The sequence below is a fragment of the Dermochelys coriacea genome, chromosome 1, assembly GCF_009764565.3.
Source record: "Dermochelys coriacea isolate rDerCor1 chromosome 1, rDerCor1.pri.v4, whole genome shotgun sequence".
Taxonomy (NCBI): domain Eukaryota; kingdom Metazoa; phylum Chordata; order Testudines; family Dermochelyidae; genus Dermochelys; species Dermochelys coriacea.
In genome coordinates, this window is record NC_050068.2 from 36,543,893 (window position 1) to 36,557,223 (window position 13,331).

A 13,331-nucleotide genomic window follows, 5' to 3' on the forward strand; every position below is an offset into this window, starting at 1 on the left:
CCGATATAGTGTCCATACCTCATAACCATTGAAGCATTGTAAGCACAACTGCTCAATACACATTTAGCTTAGTGCTTATTTTGATGCCCCTATCATTCCATAGGTGGTGAGACAGCATATCAAATGCAGACTTCGCTTGCCCTGTGAGATGGGTAACCTCATCAGTTGTGGCATTGTGTGACAGCATACTCCCTAGGTAGCAAAACTTCTGTACTGACTGAAGAGGTGTGTTAGTGAACTTAATAACTGGGTATCCCCTGGCACGTGCTGGGTACGGTATTTCAGTTTTCTTTAGGTGGACTGTGAAACCAAAATGATTGACTGCATATTTGAAGTGAGCAAGTATACATTTAATGTCATCAATCAAGTCAGCAACCAATGCATAGTCATCAGCAAATAATCGCTCCTTAATGAGTAAATCTGCCACTTTCGTGTGAGCATGGCAGTGTTGCAGCTTGAAAACTTCCTGTCAGTATGGAACTGGATAAATACTCATTTGTCTGTGTCATGAAATGCATCCATAAGCATAGCCGAAAAAAGGAGGGAAAAGAGTATGGGAACCATCACGCAACCTTCTTTGGAGACATTGGAGACCAGAAAGGGGTCCATATCGTCATCTGGATGTGTCATTGTTAGTGCATATGCACTGATGACAAAAGCATGATGACCTTTAGCAAGACGGATGCAGAAGAGCATAAGTCTGTCATTAACACCCTTCAGCAGTGACTCAAGTTTGTGGGCAAAGAGCAGGTGGCAAACCCCGCACCAGAGCATATCTCTGTTCATCATCATATTTGCAAATCCAATAAAAGGTGTAACCAGCACTCGCTTCTGGTAGCTGTGTCCTGCCAGCAAGTCTACTCTAAGTGCAGAAATATCTATATCATACTGCACCATCACTCTGACAAATATATTGGTTCTACACTCAACTCCATCATTTCTGTCAAGGAGTGTGTGAACATTCCTAGCTGCAAAATTTTGGGGTGTTTTACTTATATTTAGACCATAGAAAAGCTGGATAACTAGTCAAGATATGTCACTCTGACAAATTTGGTTGGAGCAAGAATTTATTAGGGATCTTTTTCCATCCCCTTCCCCATTTGAGGAGAGCAGCACTGTCCCTAGGTAGGATGACTCTGACACCAAGAAAGGATCTGATCATGGCATTTGCTCCAGTCTGTGATGAGTGACCATCACTCCCAGGCCATCTGTGTGCAGGATTGTGACTAAGGACCTCCAGCAGCATCCTCTGCCTGTCACCATCCCCACGGGCCTTAGATTCAGAGGTGGTAGAGTCAGTGTTGCATTGCTGAATCACCTGCACTGTGAATAGTGGAAAATGTGTATGCAGTTCCAGTTCCCCTTCTCATCCATGTAAGCCATGCGTCATACCAGTGCAAAAATTGCAACAACTAGGCGACAAATGAGGATGCAGAGATCCTTATCCTAGCAAATGCCACTGACCCCATCATAGTTCCTCTGTCTTTACTTCTGGAGGGGCAATTGCATGCCTTTATAGTATGTCATTGATGACAGACTTATTTGATGGCAGCTTACATTCACCATATTCAGTACCATCTGTAGGCATCACTGCCCTTTTACTGGGACAGCACCACCATCTGCTGCACTCTTGGTACTGCCGTCAGATTGTCTGTGACTGTTTATTCAACAGGTTTTCCTGCTTATATCACAGTTACCCTCCATATTTGGAAGGTGTTTCATGATCTGCAACTCATGGATGTGCTAGGTGGCAGATGACACTGCCCTGGAAAGGTGATCCAGAATTGCTATTAATACAATACTGATGTATAGATTAGAACTCAGTCAGATAATACAAGAACCTTTACATGCGTGCATTTTGTTGTTTTAGGTTAAAATTGTAGATTTATTGTATGTTAGTTTTTGGAATAATTATATATATTTTAATGTCATTTGAAAATTTGACTCCACGTATAAAATACAATTTTAATAATTTCTCACTGCCTTTTTATTTTGTTTACTTGAAAACAATAACTTAGGCTTACAGGAATGTATTGTGTTACACGGTTGCTTTTTATTTTTTTAGGCAAATCTTTATCTAACTACTAAAAAAATTCCTGACTGTACTCCTTATTCAGTTAGGTTATTTTGTGTCTTTTTATGAAGACACCACCAAAATGACTTAAATGTACTATATCAAAGAGAATGTTAATGCTGTAGTTTTCAATCATAACGATTATTGATGACCTTAAGTGTAAATATAATTTTGCTGTTTTTAATCTTTTTTTTTTAAAGAGATGAGATGGGAAGATCAGGCTACCATGAATCATTGTATAATGCTCTGCAGTCATTAAGAGACAGAGAATTCTCTGCTTTCCATGAAGGCCTGAAAGATGCCAGGTAAAAATCAAATGCCTATAAATATTCTGTGTGTAAAACCTTATTGTGTTTGTGCAGCTGTAGCAAAGTATTACACAAACAAAATCAGACTAATATTTGAGCTGTAACTTGACTTATAGATTTTGACCTGAATTCTCCTTTTCATGCCTATACAAGTCATGTTAGTGTTAATAGGACATGTATGCCTGACGCAAGGCCAGAATTAATTGTGTAAAGTGACTTTTGTGCCCACAAACAACATACACATATAATCTTTTTGTTAGAGATATTTATAACAACCTCTTTGCAAGGCTGCACATGCTGACCAATAATGATAGATATTAAAAGCCTTAATCCTCAAACTAAGGAGGAAGAGACAAACTGCTGGCATTTTATGCCATAACAAGTCCTTGTCTCTGCAGGTCCTGTTACACCAAAGTATCAGCAGTTTTCAAGAGAGCAGCAAGAAGTTGGTATGAGGAAGGGACAAATTTAATTTTTTTAAAAATAGAGTTAATTTCTATGGAGAAATGATCTTCTGTTAGTGTACATCCCCTTCCTGTTAATAGACGAGAGAGTTACTTCTGAGTAGTCCCTTTAAATTGTCATATAGGCTACGAGACAGTAAACCTGATCACATTTTCATTTAGATTCTTAAGGGAGAAACCTTGAATTTTTTATTTTAATAATAATGCAAAATTCTTACTAAACTGAAATATAAAATGTGTTGGTACAATATACTTTATATTTGATATCTATTCTGTACATGGAAACTATATTGTCAATAGATAAAGGTATTTAGCATTGCTGTATTGTATCCCTAGGGTGAGCGAAGTAGAGGAGCTGTGCAAAGGCAGTCTTGAGTCTGTGTTTTCATTGTATCCCACACTCTGCAGATTACAGCTCATTGGAGAGTTGGAAAACATAGGACAACTTTTCTCCAGGTATTTTATTTCTTCATGTTAAATCCCCCTTCCAGTTCTAGCTATGAGTCTGATGTTGTTCTTGCGTCTCTCAGCTATTTTTAAGCAACCTGTAACTAGAGGTTAGTCCCTCTGTTTTCCTTCTTTAACAAATATACTTTATAAATACCATCTTTACAAGAAACTTTGCAGGTTCTCTAGTTATAAATAAAGGCCTTTTTCTATAAATATTTTCCTGCTTATAAAAACAGGAAAAGAATGGTGGTATTATGAAAATCCACTATACTGGACTTTTCTGGATTTCCCAGTGCATCCTGTTTTCTATTTGTTTACCTTCTAAACTGTTTGTTCTTCAGGGCATGGACTGTCTTTATTTTTGTTTATTGTAAACATTGTCAGGACTAATATTTGTTAATGATTTAGTAGTATTTTTTTCCAGTAGCTCCCACAATGTGCTAGGTGCTGTGTAAACACAAAAAAAGGATACAGTACCTTCCCCAAAGAGCTTATATTCTAACAAGATAAAACAGAGTACATCTGAAAGGCATGCAGTATAATAAAAATATGGACCATATAAAACACACCATCATGTAGCTTGTGCTGCTGCAGCCATATTCTATTTTTAGCATGCTAACTTGATGGGAGCTAGTGTGAGTATGTCTGCTCAAGCTGGGAATCATACCCACAGCTCCACGTGTAGATATACCCTTATTCTGCCATGCAGCCATGTACATGTAGATACAGGTTAAGATTCTCTTTGCCAGCTTTTTTTATCAGCCTTATCACATACTAGAACTTAGCAAATTAAATTCAAACAGGTATTCAAGAACATGTACACTGGAATTGTCGTGCCTCCCGAATGTTCCTCTCACAAACCTGGGTTTGCTTTAAATCAGCTGTTTTGCGTAACTTCTTATAAAAATTGAATCTCCTCTTATAATCCCTATCCTCCACTTGCTTGCTTTTCAAGATGTTTGTTCTGCGCATGACCCGGAAGGGTTTCATGAACTATTTTTGCTTTCTGGACCATATATTGTGAGCTACTGACTTCAATTGTTTTATAGTCCTGGGATTTGTAAAACAAACTCCTTCACATCTCAGATTTCATTAATATTTGGTCAGAAGTAATAGCAGCTCTTTTTTCCTTTTTCTTTCTTAATGTCTGTGATTTCAGATCTGTTACTAACAAACAACTGAATGACATTTATCTGAAGTGGCAGAGACAGTCCCAGCTTCTCAAGGACAGTGACTTTGGTTTCCAGGAGCCTATCATGGCCTTACGGACTGTAATTCTGGAGATCCTTCTTGAGAAGGAAAGTGAGAATTCCAAAAGAGAATGCATTAAAGACATTCTCACCAAACATCTAGTGGAACTGTCCAAATTGGCACGAACTGCCAAAAACACTCAGGTAATTACCATAGTTCCAGCAAGAATCAGTCTGAAAAACAATTACTTCTCCAGTTAATAAGGAATTTTTTCACTATAATGCTGAAGACCAACTATGCTTAAATTCCTATACTCTAAGTTTATTCATTGAATTGTTTGTCGAGAGAGTCAACCTACATAATATTTTATAAATGCTACAAGCATATCTTCACATTTTTGTTCATAATTACATGCCTTTCCATGCAGTATATGTTATAAAACTGGAATTTTTACCTGTAAATGATGTTTCTACAACTTTGTAACTCCAGTTTGATACACTGGGTAGATGTAAAACTTCATCATTGTGCCATATTTTCTCCCAGCATTCCAGGATAGAGTTGCAGAAAGAATTTCTCAACATCAGCATCTTGGTGTCCTGTTCAAATATATGTACACTTAAAGTGCCATTATATTCTGAAAAGTCAATCTATGAGCTATCTTGTAGAATTTCAATTTTTTTATCCCAGTGACTTCTAAATAAAATATGTTCAATTTTCGGTTACATCTGCCTGATCTGAAAGGATGTGAAAGGTAACCTGGGCTATTTCTGGCTACCGTATGAGCACCAGTAATACATTTTGTGCATATGGAGCTTGGTTAACAGCTCTGACCCAGAATTATGATGCTGCAATACTTTTTATATCCTCTTAACTTCCTTGAAATAAAACCAGCCCTAGAAAATATCGACCCTGGAACGAGACATGGCATGTGAAATTGTAAAGTTTAGGATGTTTTAAAATTTTTCTAGAAGTTGGTTTAAGAATGTTTCTAAGGCACATAGTGGGTGAAGTCCTGGCCCATTAAAGTCAAATGCAAAGCTTCCATTGACTTCATTGGTGCCACGATTTCACTATGGCCTAGCGTACACTACAGAGTCAGGTCAATGTAAGGCAGCTTATGTCAACCAAGCTCTGTCAGTATCTATATTACAGTTGTGCTCATGCTGAGGTAAGTCACCCACGACATCAACTTAATAACTCCACCTGTGAGAAATGCATAACGATTAGATCAATGTATTTAAGGCAACACAGTGTCCATGTAGACACTGTGTTACTTACATTGCCTGTTGGCTGTTCAGCTCCATGTGGCTGCATGTCTGCTCCATGTGGGGCTGACAGCTGGAGCCCCCCCCTTCCTTGGCACTGACAGCTGAGCCCAGGGCTGACATCCCGAGCTGTGAGCCCGGCTTAGGGCTCAGTTTCACAGCAGGGAGCCTACTAGCAGTGAAATTGACATTCTTGTCAGTTTGACGGCTGCTGTTTCACATTTTGTCTCTGGTTCCAGCTGTCAGCTCCAGCTGTCAGCCCCAGGGTGAGGGGCTTCTGTTGTGAGCTCCAGCTGGCCAACAGGAGATGAAATGTGAGCCCTGCAGCTGTCAGTTCCCCACAATGCCCCACTTCAGGCAATGAAAGCGCTCCTGATGAGGATGCGCACTCCCGGAAGGAAGAGGGCAGCGTGGACACCAAACAGCCGATTTAATTGCTATAATGGCTATAGGTTGACCTAACTTAAGTCAGCCTAATTTTGTAGAATGGACAAGCACTCAGCGTCTTCAAAACAGCTTAAGAGATTCATTGCTATATAATCTTTCATATCTTACCCTTATCACCTCATCAACCCAATTTACACTGCCCACCCAATCTCAGATACTCTGAGTGCCTTATAAGAACCTGAATAGAAAAACCTTACCTTTGTCCCCTAATATTTGCAAAAATATATGCAGGAGATTGTAAAGCCACATTTCCTACTCAAGGGATTGATTTCCAATAATTTGGTAATTTGTTATTTTGATATTTGCATATGATTGCAAATTTTAGAGGGAAAGGTTGAGGGGACTGTGTATATTTGGATAAAGTGAGTAGTGCTGAGGGATTATATGTTATTCAGGAATGGGCTGGGTCACTTAGGACATGGCTACACTTACAGATGTAGAGCGCTTTGAGTTAAACCAGCCTTCATAGAGCGCAGTAGGGAAAGTGCTGCAATCTGTCCACACTGACAGCTACAAGCGTACTGGCATGGCCACATTAGCAGCTCTTGCAACAGCCACAGAGAGCAGTGCATTGTGGTAGCTATCCTGGCATGCAAGTGGCTGCAATGTGCCAAATGGGGGCGGGGTTGGGTGGAGTGTGACAGGGAGTGTGTTGGGTGTATGTGGGGGAGGAGAGAATGGGTTTTGGGGGGGGGCTGGGAGCGTGTCAGAATGCTGTCTTGTAAATTCAGACAGCAGCAGACCCCCTCCTCCCCCCCCCCCCCCGCATCTCTCTTTCACACACAGCATTCTACACTAATGGTTGCTTTGTCTTGGAGCAGATAAGCATACCGGATGTCAGAAACGGAGCTTTCAAAGGGCATATCCACATTCCTACAGTGAGTTCAAAACAATGAGAAGAGTGGCCACTTGACTTAAGGGGATTATTGGACGTTTCTGGAGGTTGATCAGAGCGCAGTAATGCAACACCTTGTTTACACTGACGCCCAGGTGTTTCAGCCAAGGCACAACAAGCGTTAATCTTCTCGCCGAGGTGGAGTACCAGGAGCGCTCTAGCCGTGGAGTCAGAGCACTCTATATGCCTTGCCAGTGTGGACTTAGAACATGCAACTAAATAAATTCTTCTGTATATAAGTGAGCTAGGGCGCCCGGGGCTGCTTTAATGCACTCTAACTCGCAAGTGTAGCCAAGCCCTTAACTGTTATTTACTGGCATTCTAATATTTGGGTTTTTTAAATTGTGTAGACTTTGTAACAAAAATGTAATATTGTTTTGGTGGATTACCTGGCCTCCATTAGAACACATTTTTAACCTCTTTTTTAAGTCTTTTGGTTATGAATATAAGCCAGCTCACTGTCCCATATTGTCTTATTATCTCACAGTAATTACAATGTTAAATGTTAATTCTTCATTTAATGTTTTGTGAAGCTCAGTTCAAGAAACTAGACTTTGAAACTTGTTGGTTATCAGAATGATAGGGTAGCCTATGCCTGTGCTCTAACACATAAAAAGACCTTGCCTTCTTCACAACAAAACAATTCTTAACACTAAGCAGGCAGAAGAGGGATGTCTTAAAGAAATAAAATAAAGTACTGATGGTGTCAGAGAGCGAGTCATGAAACGTGTCCATTACTTACAAATATAATTGACAATTTAGTTTTTTTATTTCAGCTTCCTGAAAGAGCAATGTTTCAGATCAAGCAATACAATCCAGCTATGTGTGTAGTCTCTGAGTGGCAACTGGAGGAAGCTCAGGTTTTCTGGGCTAAAAAAGAAGAAAGTCTAGCACTGAGTATTCTCAAGGAGATGATCAAGAAATTGGATACAAATTGGTTTCAGGTGTGTGTCAACATGTAACCTTGACATCGGGCCTAATTAATTTAATTTGCTGTATTTAGATGGGGAAAAAGGTTTTATAGGTTGACCATCTTGTATGGTAAATTATTTTTGAGTTGAAGTCTAATTTTTTCTAAAAATGTGCTTCTCCAAAGGTTGAGAATGATCCGAGCCTAAGACTGATATACACAGAGTGCCTGAGGTTATGTGGAAACTGGTTAGCAGAAACATGTTTGGAAAACCCTACAGTTATCATGCAGAAATACTTAGAAAAGGTAGGGTTTTTCTTGGAAACATGCAACTAAATAGATTCTTCTGTATAGAATACCTTGTAAAAATGTCAAAGTAAATTTTACAATGCTGCATTCATTTTTTCTATTGATACTATGATTTTCAGTATATTCTAGAATAACATCTCAGATGCAAATACTGTTTTTATTAATGATTTTGTAGACTCCACAGTGAAACTTAGATTTAATAGCCTGTTTGGAGGTAAAATTATATGACTTTTGTACTCCTCCACTCACTATAGGGGTTACTCCCTTGATCTTGCCTTCAGTATAGTCTACGCTCTCACTGATCTCTCATCTTGTATTCTCTCAGCAGCCGCCTCATTGCTTCTAGTATTACTTGCCACTCACTTCATTACTCCCTCTAATTTGTGACTCTTCAGTTGTAGTTACCCTTCTGACTTTTCTGATATTCTCCAAATACCTTCACCATCATCTCAGTTTCACCTGTAACTCCAGCCTCTCTTCTAGCTTGTGTTGTCATCTCCTTGTCTTTTGTTTGTTAGACTGCCCTTCTTAGACTGTAAGCTCTTCATGGCAGAGAATCTTTCTTTATTTGTTCTGTAAAGCACCATGGACAACTGTTATTATATGAGTAATACATAGTAAGTGTTGGAGGACTTCCATTAGGTTCTGTAACTAAAATGGGCATCAACTGCTAGCACTGAAAAATCCAAGTCCTTTCTGAGGATTACATTCACTTAGGAAAAAAAATATTTTAACACAGATGGTTTTATTTTGTATGTGCATATGCTAGTATATACAAACATTAAATAATAATTGTTTAATCAAGCAGTATGAGTAGACGTTAGCTGTAGTTATTATGCGAACATGATCATCAGTCTTATTTCTATATTTGTAACTTTCCTCTTAGGCAGTGGAAGTTGCTGGGAGCCACAGTGGAGACAGCAGTGATGAGCTAAAGAGTGGAAAGATGAAGGCTTTCCTTTCTTTAGCTCGTTTCTCTGATACTCAGTACCAAAGAATTGAGAACTACATGAAATCCTCAGAGTTTGAAAACAAGCAAGCTTTGCTGAAGAAGGCCAAGGAGGAAATTGGCCTCCTAAAGGAGCACAGGGTTCAGACAAACAGGTGAGTGTCCAGATTGAGGGGAGGTAACTATAGCTAATTGGCGTACAGCACCAGAGAGGAGAGCAAAGTATAACCAGATTTGGGATTTGCACATGCAGTAGAGCTGATGGAATCTTAGAGTTCATCTGACTATTTCTCTTCTATTCTTAATAAGAGGAAGGGAAAGTGAGGGAAAACTCTAAGCTTTAGTGGTTCTCTGTTTTCTGTAGGAGATGGGTCAAGTCTTCGTGCTTGTTTCCATTGCCAGAACTTCACTTTTTTACATTGGTGTGTTCACGTCCAGTCATTAGAAAAAATGGGACTAGATTTTCAGTGTGTTTTAATCACAGAACAAGGGTGCCCAGTGTACCCAAATGAGGAGGACAGTGAGGGTACTTGATCTAAGGATTGCTTGATTTTGTTTGCTGATACAAAAGCAAGTATAAAATGCTGGAAAATTAAAGTTGTAGGTGAGAGAACTCCAGTTTGCCTTCCCATCAGTGTTTTAACAGATGGTTAATGTCCATTCATAGATACACAGTGAAGGTTCAGCGGGAGCTTGAACTTGATGAATGTGCAATTCGTGCACTGAGTGAAGATCGTAAACGTTTCTTGTGCAAAGCAGTAGAGAACTACATCAGTTGCTTACTTAGTGGAGAAGAGCATGATATGTGGATCTTCCGCCTCTGCTCCCTCTGGCTTGAGAACTCTGGAGTTTTTGAAGTCAATGGAATGATGAAGGTAAGTTTCTGCTCTTAATTTTTTCTTATCCTTCTGATTCTACATGAAAATCAAATTCAGATTCCTCCTTCTCACCTGCTACGACCTGCACAGCTCTGCCAGTGTGTCCACCTCTCGTCTCTCATTTGTATCTTAATGACTGTGTCCTAAACTGCACTCTTCCTAAACAGCTCACTTATTTGCTTTCTCCATCTGCCTCCTTCCATTAGCTACTCTACACACTTTCTCAAGGTGCCCATATTACTGGAGTCTGGCACGTGACCTGTGCACCAGCCTTCTTCAGTCTTTCCTCAACTCTCACTTTATGTACTACTCATTTATCACCCATCATCATTAACTGTGGTCTTTTCTGTTTCTGTCCCCTACATTTTTAATAACAAAAGTTAGCAAAAGTGTCCATAACATTAAGCACATCTCTTGATCTTTCACTGTTGTACCCTTGTCTTTCCCTTACCTTTTACCCTTCCCTTTTGCATTCTTTGCTGTGTTATGCCTAATTTAGATGGTAAACATCTACCATGATACCTGAAAGAAATACCTAAGTGATAAGGGTTAAACGCATTGCCAATAGTTGATTGCTGATATCTAGCTTCTTTCTTTTCTCTGTCTTATAATTAATTTTAAAAAATTAGAAATACTTGGAACAATTGAATAAGTCTATGTAATCATGTGTTCCTTTTACAGACATCTTGTCCTCCCTTCTTTCCTTTATATGTTTTTTAATACACTTATGTTGTTTCTTGTTTTAAATTCTATTGTAACCTTTCCCGGTTGGGGACTGTCTTACCATCTGTTTTTATAGTACCCAGAACAGTGGAGCCTCAATCTTAATTGAGGCATCTAAGCACTGCTGTAATAAAATAACAATAATAGCACTTTTAACAATATTAATAAAAAGCCATCAGGCAGTGACTGAATGAAGAGGTCTTTCATATAATCAGGATCAGTCCCACTCAGAGTTTTATAAACCAGTAAGGCTAATTTAAACTGAATTTGCTACTTAATAACAAAGTTGGCTGAGTATGATCCTGATAGCTCAAACCCATGAGCAGTTGTGCTGCTGCATACTGATCAAGCTGCAAGCAGTGGGACTTGTGGCACCCAGCGAGTGACTAGTGAGGAGGGACTGGTGTGCAGTATGCTGCCACTAGGGCAGCCATTAAATATTTTTAAAATGTTTTTAAAATGTCAGTACATACCCACTGGTGCCTATCTACTGATTTGTGTTTGTGATCTCTTTTATGTGCATTGTTGCTTTACGTCTGATTTATTTTTCAACAGACAGATGCAGAGAAGATTCCATCATACAAGTTTTTGCCTCTGATGTACCAGCTGGCTGCTCGAATGGGAACCAAGATCATGGGCTGTCTAGGATTTCATGAAGTTTTAAATAATGTAATTAATACTAAATCATAAGTATTGTGATTAGATTAATGGTACAGAGATGCATCTTACTTATGTTAAAATTCCTAAAGAGAACATGTATCTTCTTTAGTACAATTCTACCTTGACTGAGTCATGTAGCCTAAACTATTCCATTACCAAATGAGATGTAGTAAACTTGAAATGTAAAACTTGGTTTTTGTTCTGCCAATTCTCTCCACTGATTAGGAGTCGTCTTAGAATAGTCAGACCATTGTATAAAAAACATACTTTATATAGTACAGACATCAAAATACAGACTTAGTTATGGTTTTACTTTATTTTTTTCTGTAAAGGACCATGAAAGGTAAAAAAAAGTTCAGTCCTTTCTATGTTGATTATGAAAGAGTTGAATAGTGTTTTATTGAACATTTGCTTCTTAGTTTACTGCTCTGATTTCTAAGTCATTTTAATTTTTATAATATCTTTAATAACTGACTCTTGTTATATTTCTTGACAGCTAATATCTAGAATTTCACTGGATCATCCACATCATACTTTGTTTATAGTATTGGCTTTGGCAAATGCCAACAAGGATGAACTCTTGGCAAAATCAGAGGCAACAAGAAGAAACAGACTAACGAAAAATGTACCGAAAGAAATCTCCCAGCTAGATATGGTACTCAAATCAAACTGAATTTTGTTTATGAATCGCATAGTTCTGGGTTATGAATCACATTTAGTATCATAATGTCAGAAAGTTAATTTACTTTAAAAGGATGTTATAGTGCAGAGTTTCATTTACTTGATTTTTTTGGTGGGATGAGGAAGAATGGGGTAAAATTAAATACTGATTTTTAAAATCAAAACTTGTAATTATGGACATTGGGGACCTACCAGCCTTGACAGTTGTTGTTCAAATCAGCTATTACAAGAGTATCATAAAGGAAATTTTTTTTAGATTTTTCACCCTGTGAGATATTGTAAAGACATTTTAGCTGCATCAAGAGCTTGAGTGGGTTTATAAGCGAGAAGTTGATAATGACCAAAGTTTTTTCTGTTTAAACGTTAAGTGAGTGTTTAATGTAAATCTGTAAGATAAAAGTATTTGGGTTTGTGCAACATGGTTCTAATATCTTTATTTCTTTCCCAGAGAAAAAGAGTAATGTTAATGCTATAAACCGTAATGACTTGTAATATTATATCATGGCTTCTTTTTTAAGTTAGCATTATTATTGTTTTGATTGATGATTATCATTGCTATGATTATGATGATTTTCCCAACCTTTCATTATTGGAGCCCCTCTGTGGCGCTCTTTGGGTACTTTCTTTGTCCCCTCACATTGTTGTCCTCTCATGATTTCTGGCTTCTCTTCTTTTTTCTGTCCATTTCTCGTTGTCTTTTCTGGGAGGGTTTCCTTATCTTTTTTCCATATTTGTAGCTGGCTTTTCTCCTCTTCTCTGATAGTTCTGATCCCTTTCCCCAACTCGTCAGTAGGCTATGTGTAGCTGTGGATTGGGGCTTCCATTGGTGGTGTGATAAGTTGAGCAAAGTGCCACAAAGTTAGGAGCAGAGAAGGGAAGCTTGGGCGGACAAGCCGCTTGAGCCTTCAGCCTTGTACATGTGAGCTGCTCCCCCAGCAAGCTACATTAGGGACAATAGCAGAAGGAGGAAAGGGGATGGTGGGTGGATTTCCAAGAGCCAACAACCCCTTTATTTGCCCCATGTTTGCAGGAGGATGGAGAGTCGATCTGGTGTCCTGCAGCTTTCGCAGCCTCACTCCTTCTCCACATTGTTTGGACATACCCACCCCCACAAATAGTTCAATGTC

At 38.8% G+C, this 13,331-nt stretch overlaps 1 protein-coding gene across 1 annotated transcript in view; it reads left to right on the forward strand.

Moving 5' to 3' along the window:
• The window catches only part of ATM (ATM serine/threonine kinase), a 109,839-nt gene that overhangs the window by 80,934 nt on the left and 15,574 nt on the right, over positions 1–13,331 (forward strand). Inside the window, 9 exon segments of the mRNA XM_043504228.1 lie at positions 2,275–2,379; positions 3,183–3,302; positions 4,456–4,690; positions 7,871–8,038; positions 8,191–8,310; positions 9,200–9,417; positions 9,930–10,137; positions 11,419–11,532; positions 12,020–12,178. Coding sequence (XP_043360163.1) covers positions 2,275–2,379; positions 3,183–3,302; positions 4,456–4,690; positions 7,871–8,038; positions 8,191–8,310; positions 9,200–9,417; positions 9,930–10,137; positions 11,419–11,532; positions 12,020–12,178 — 1,447 coding nt within the window.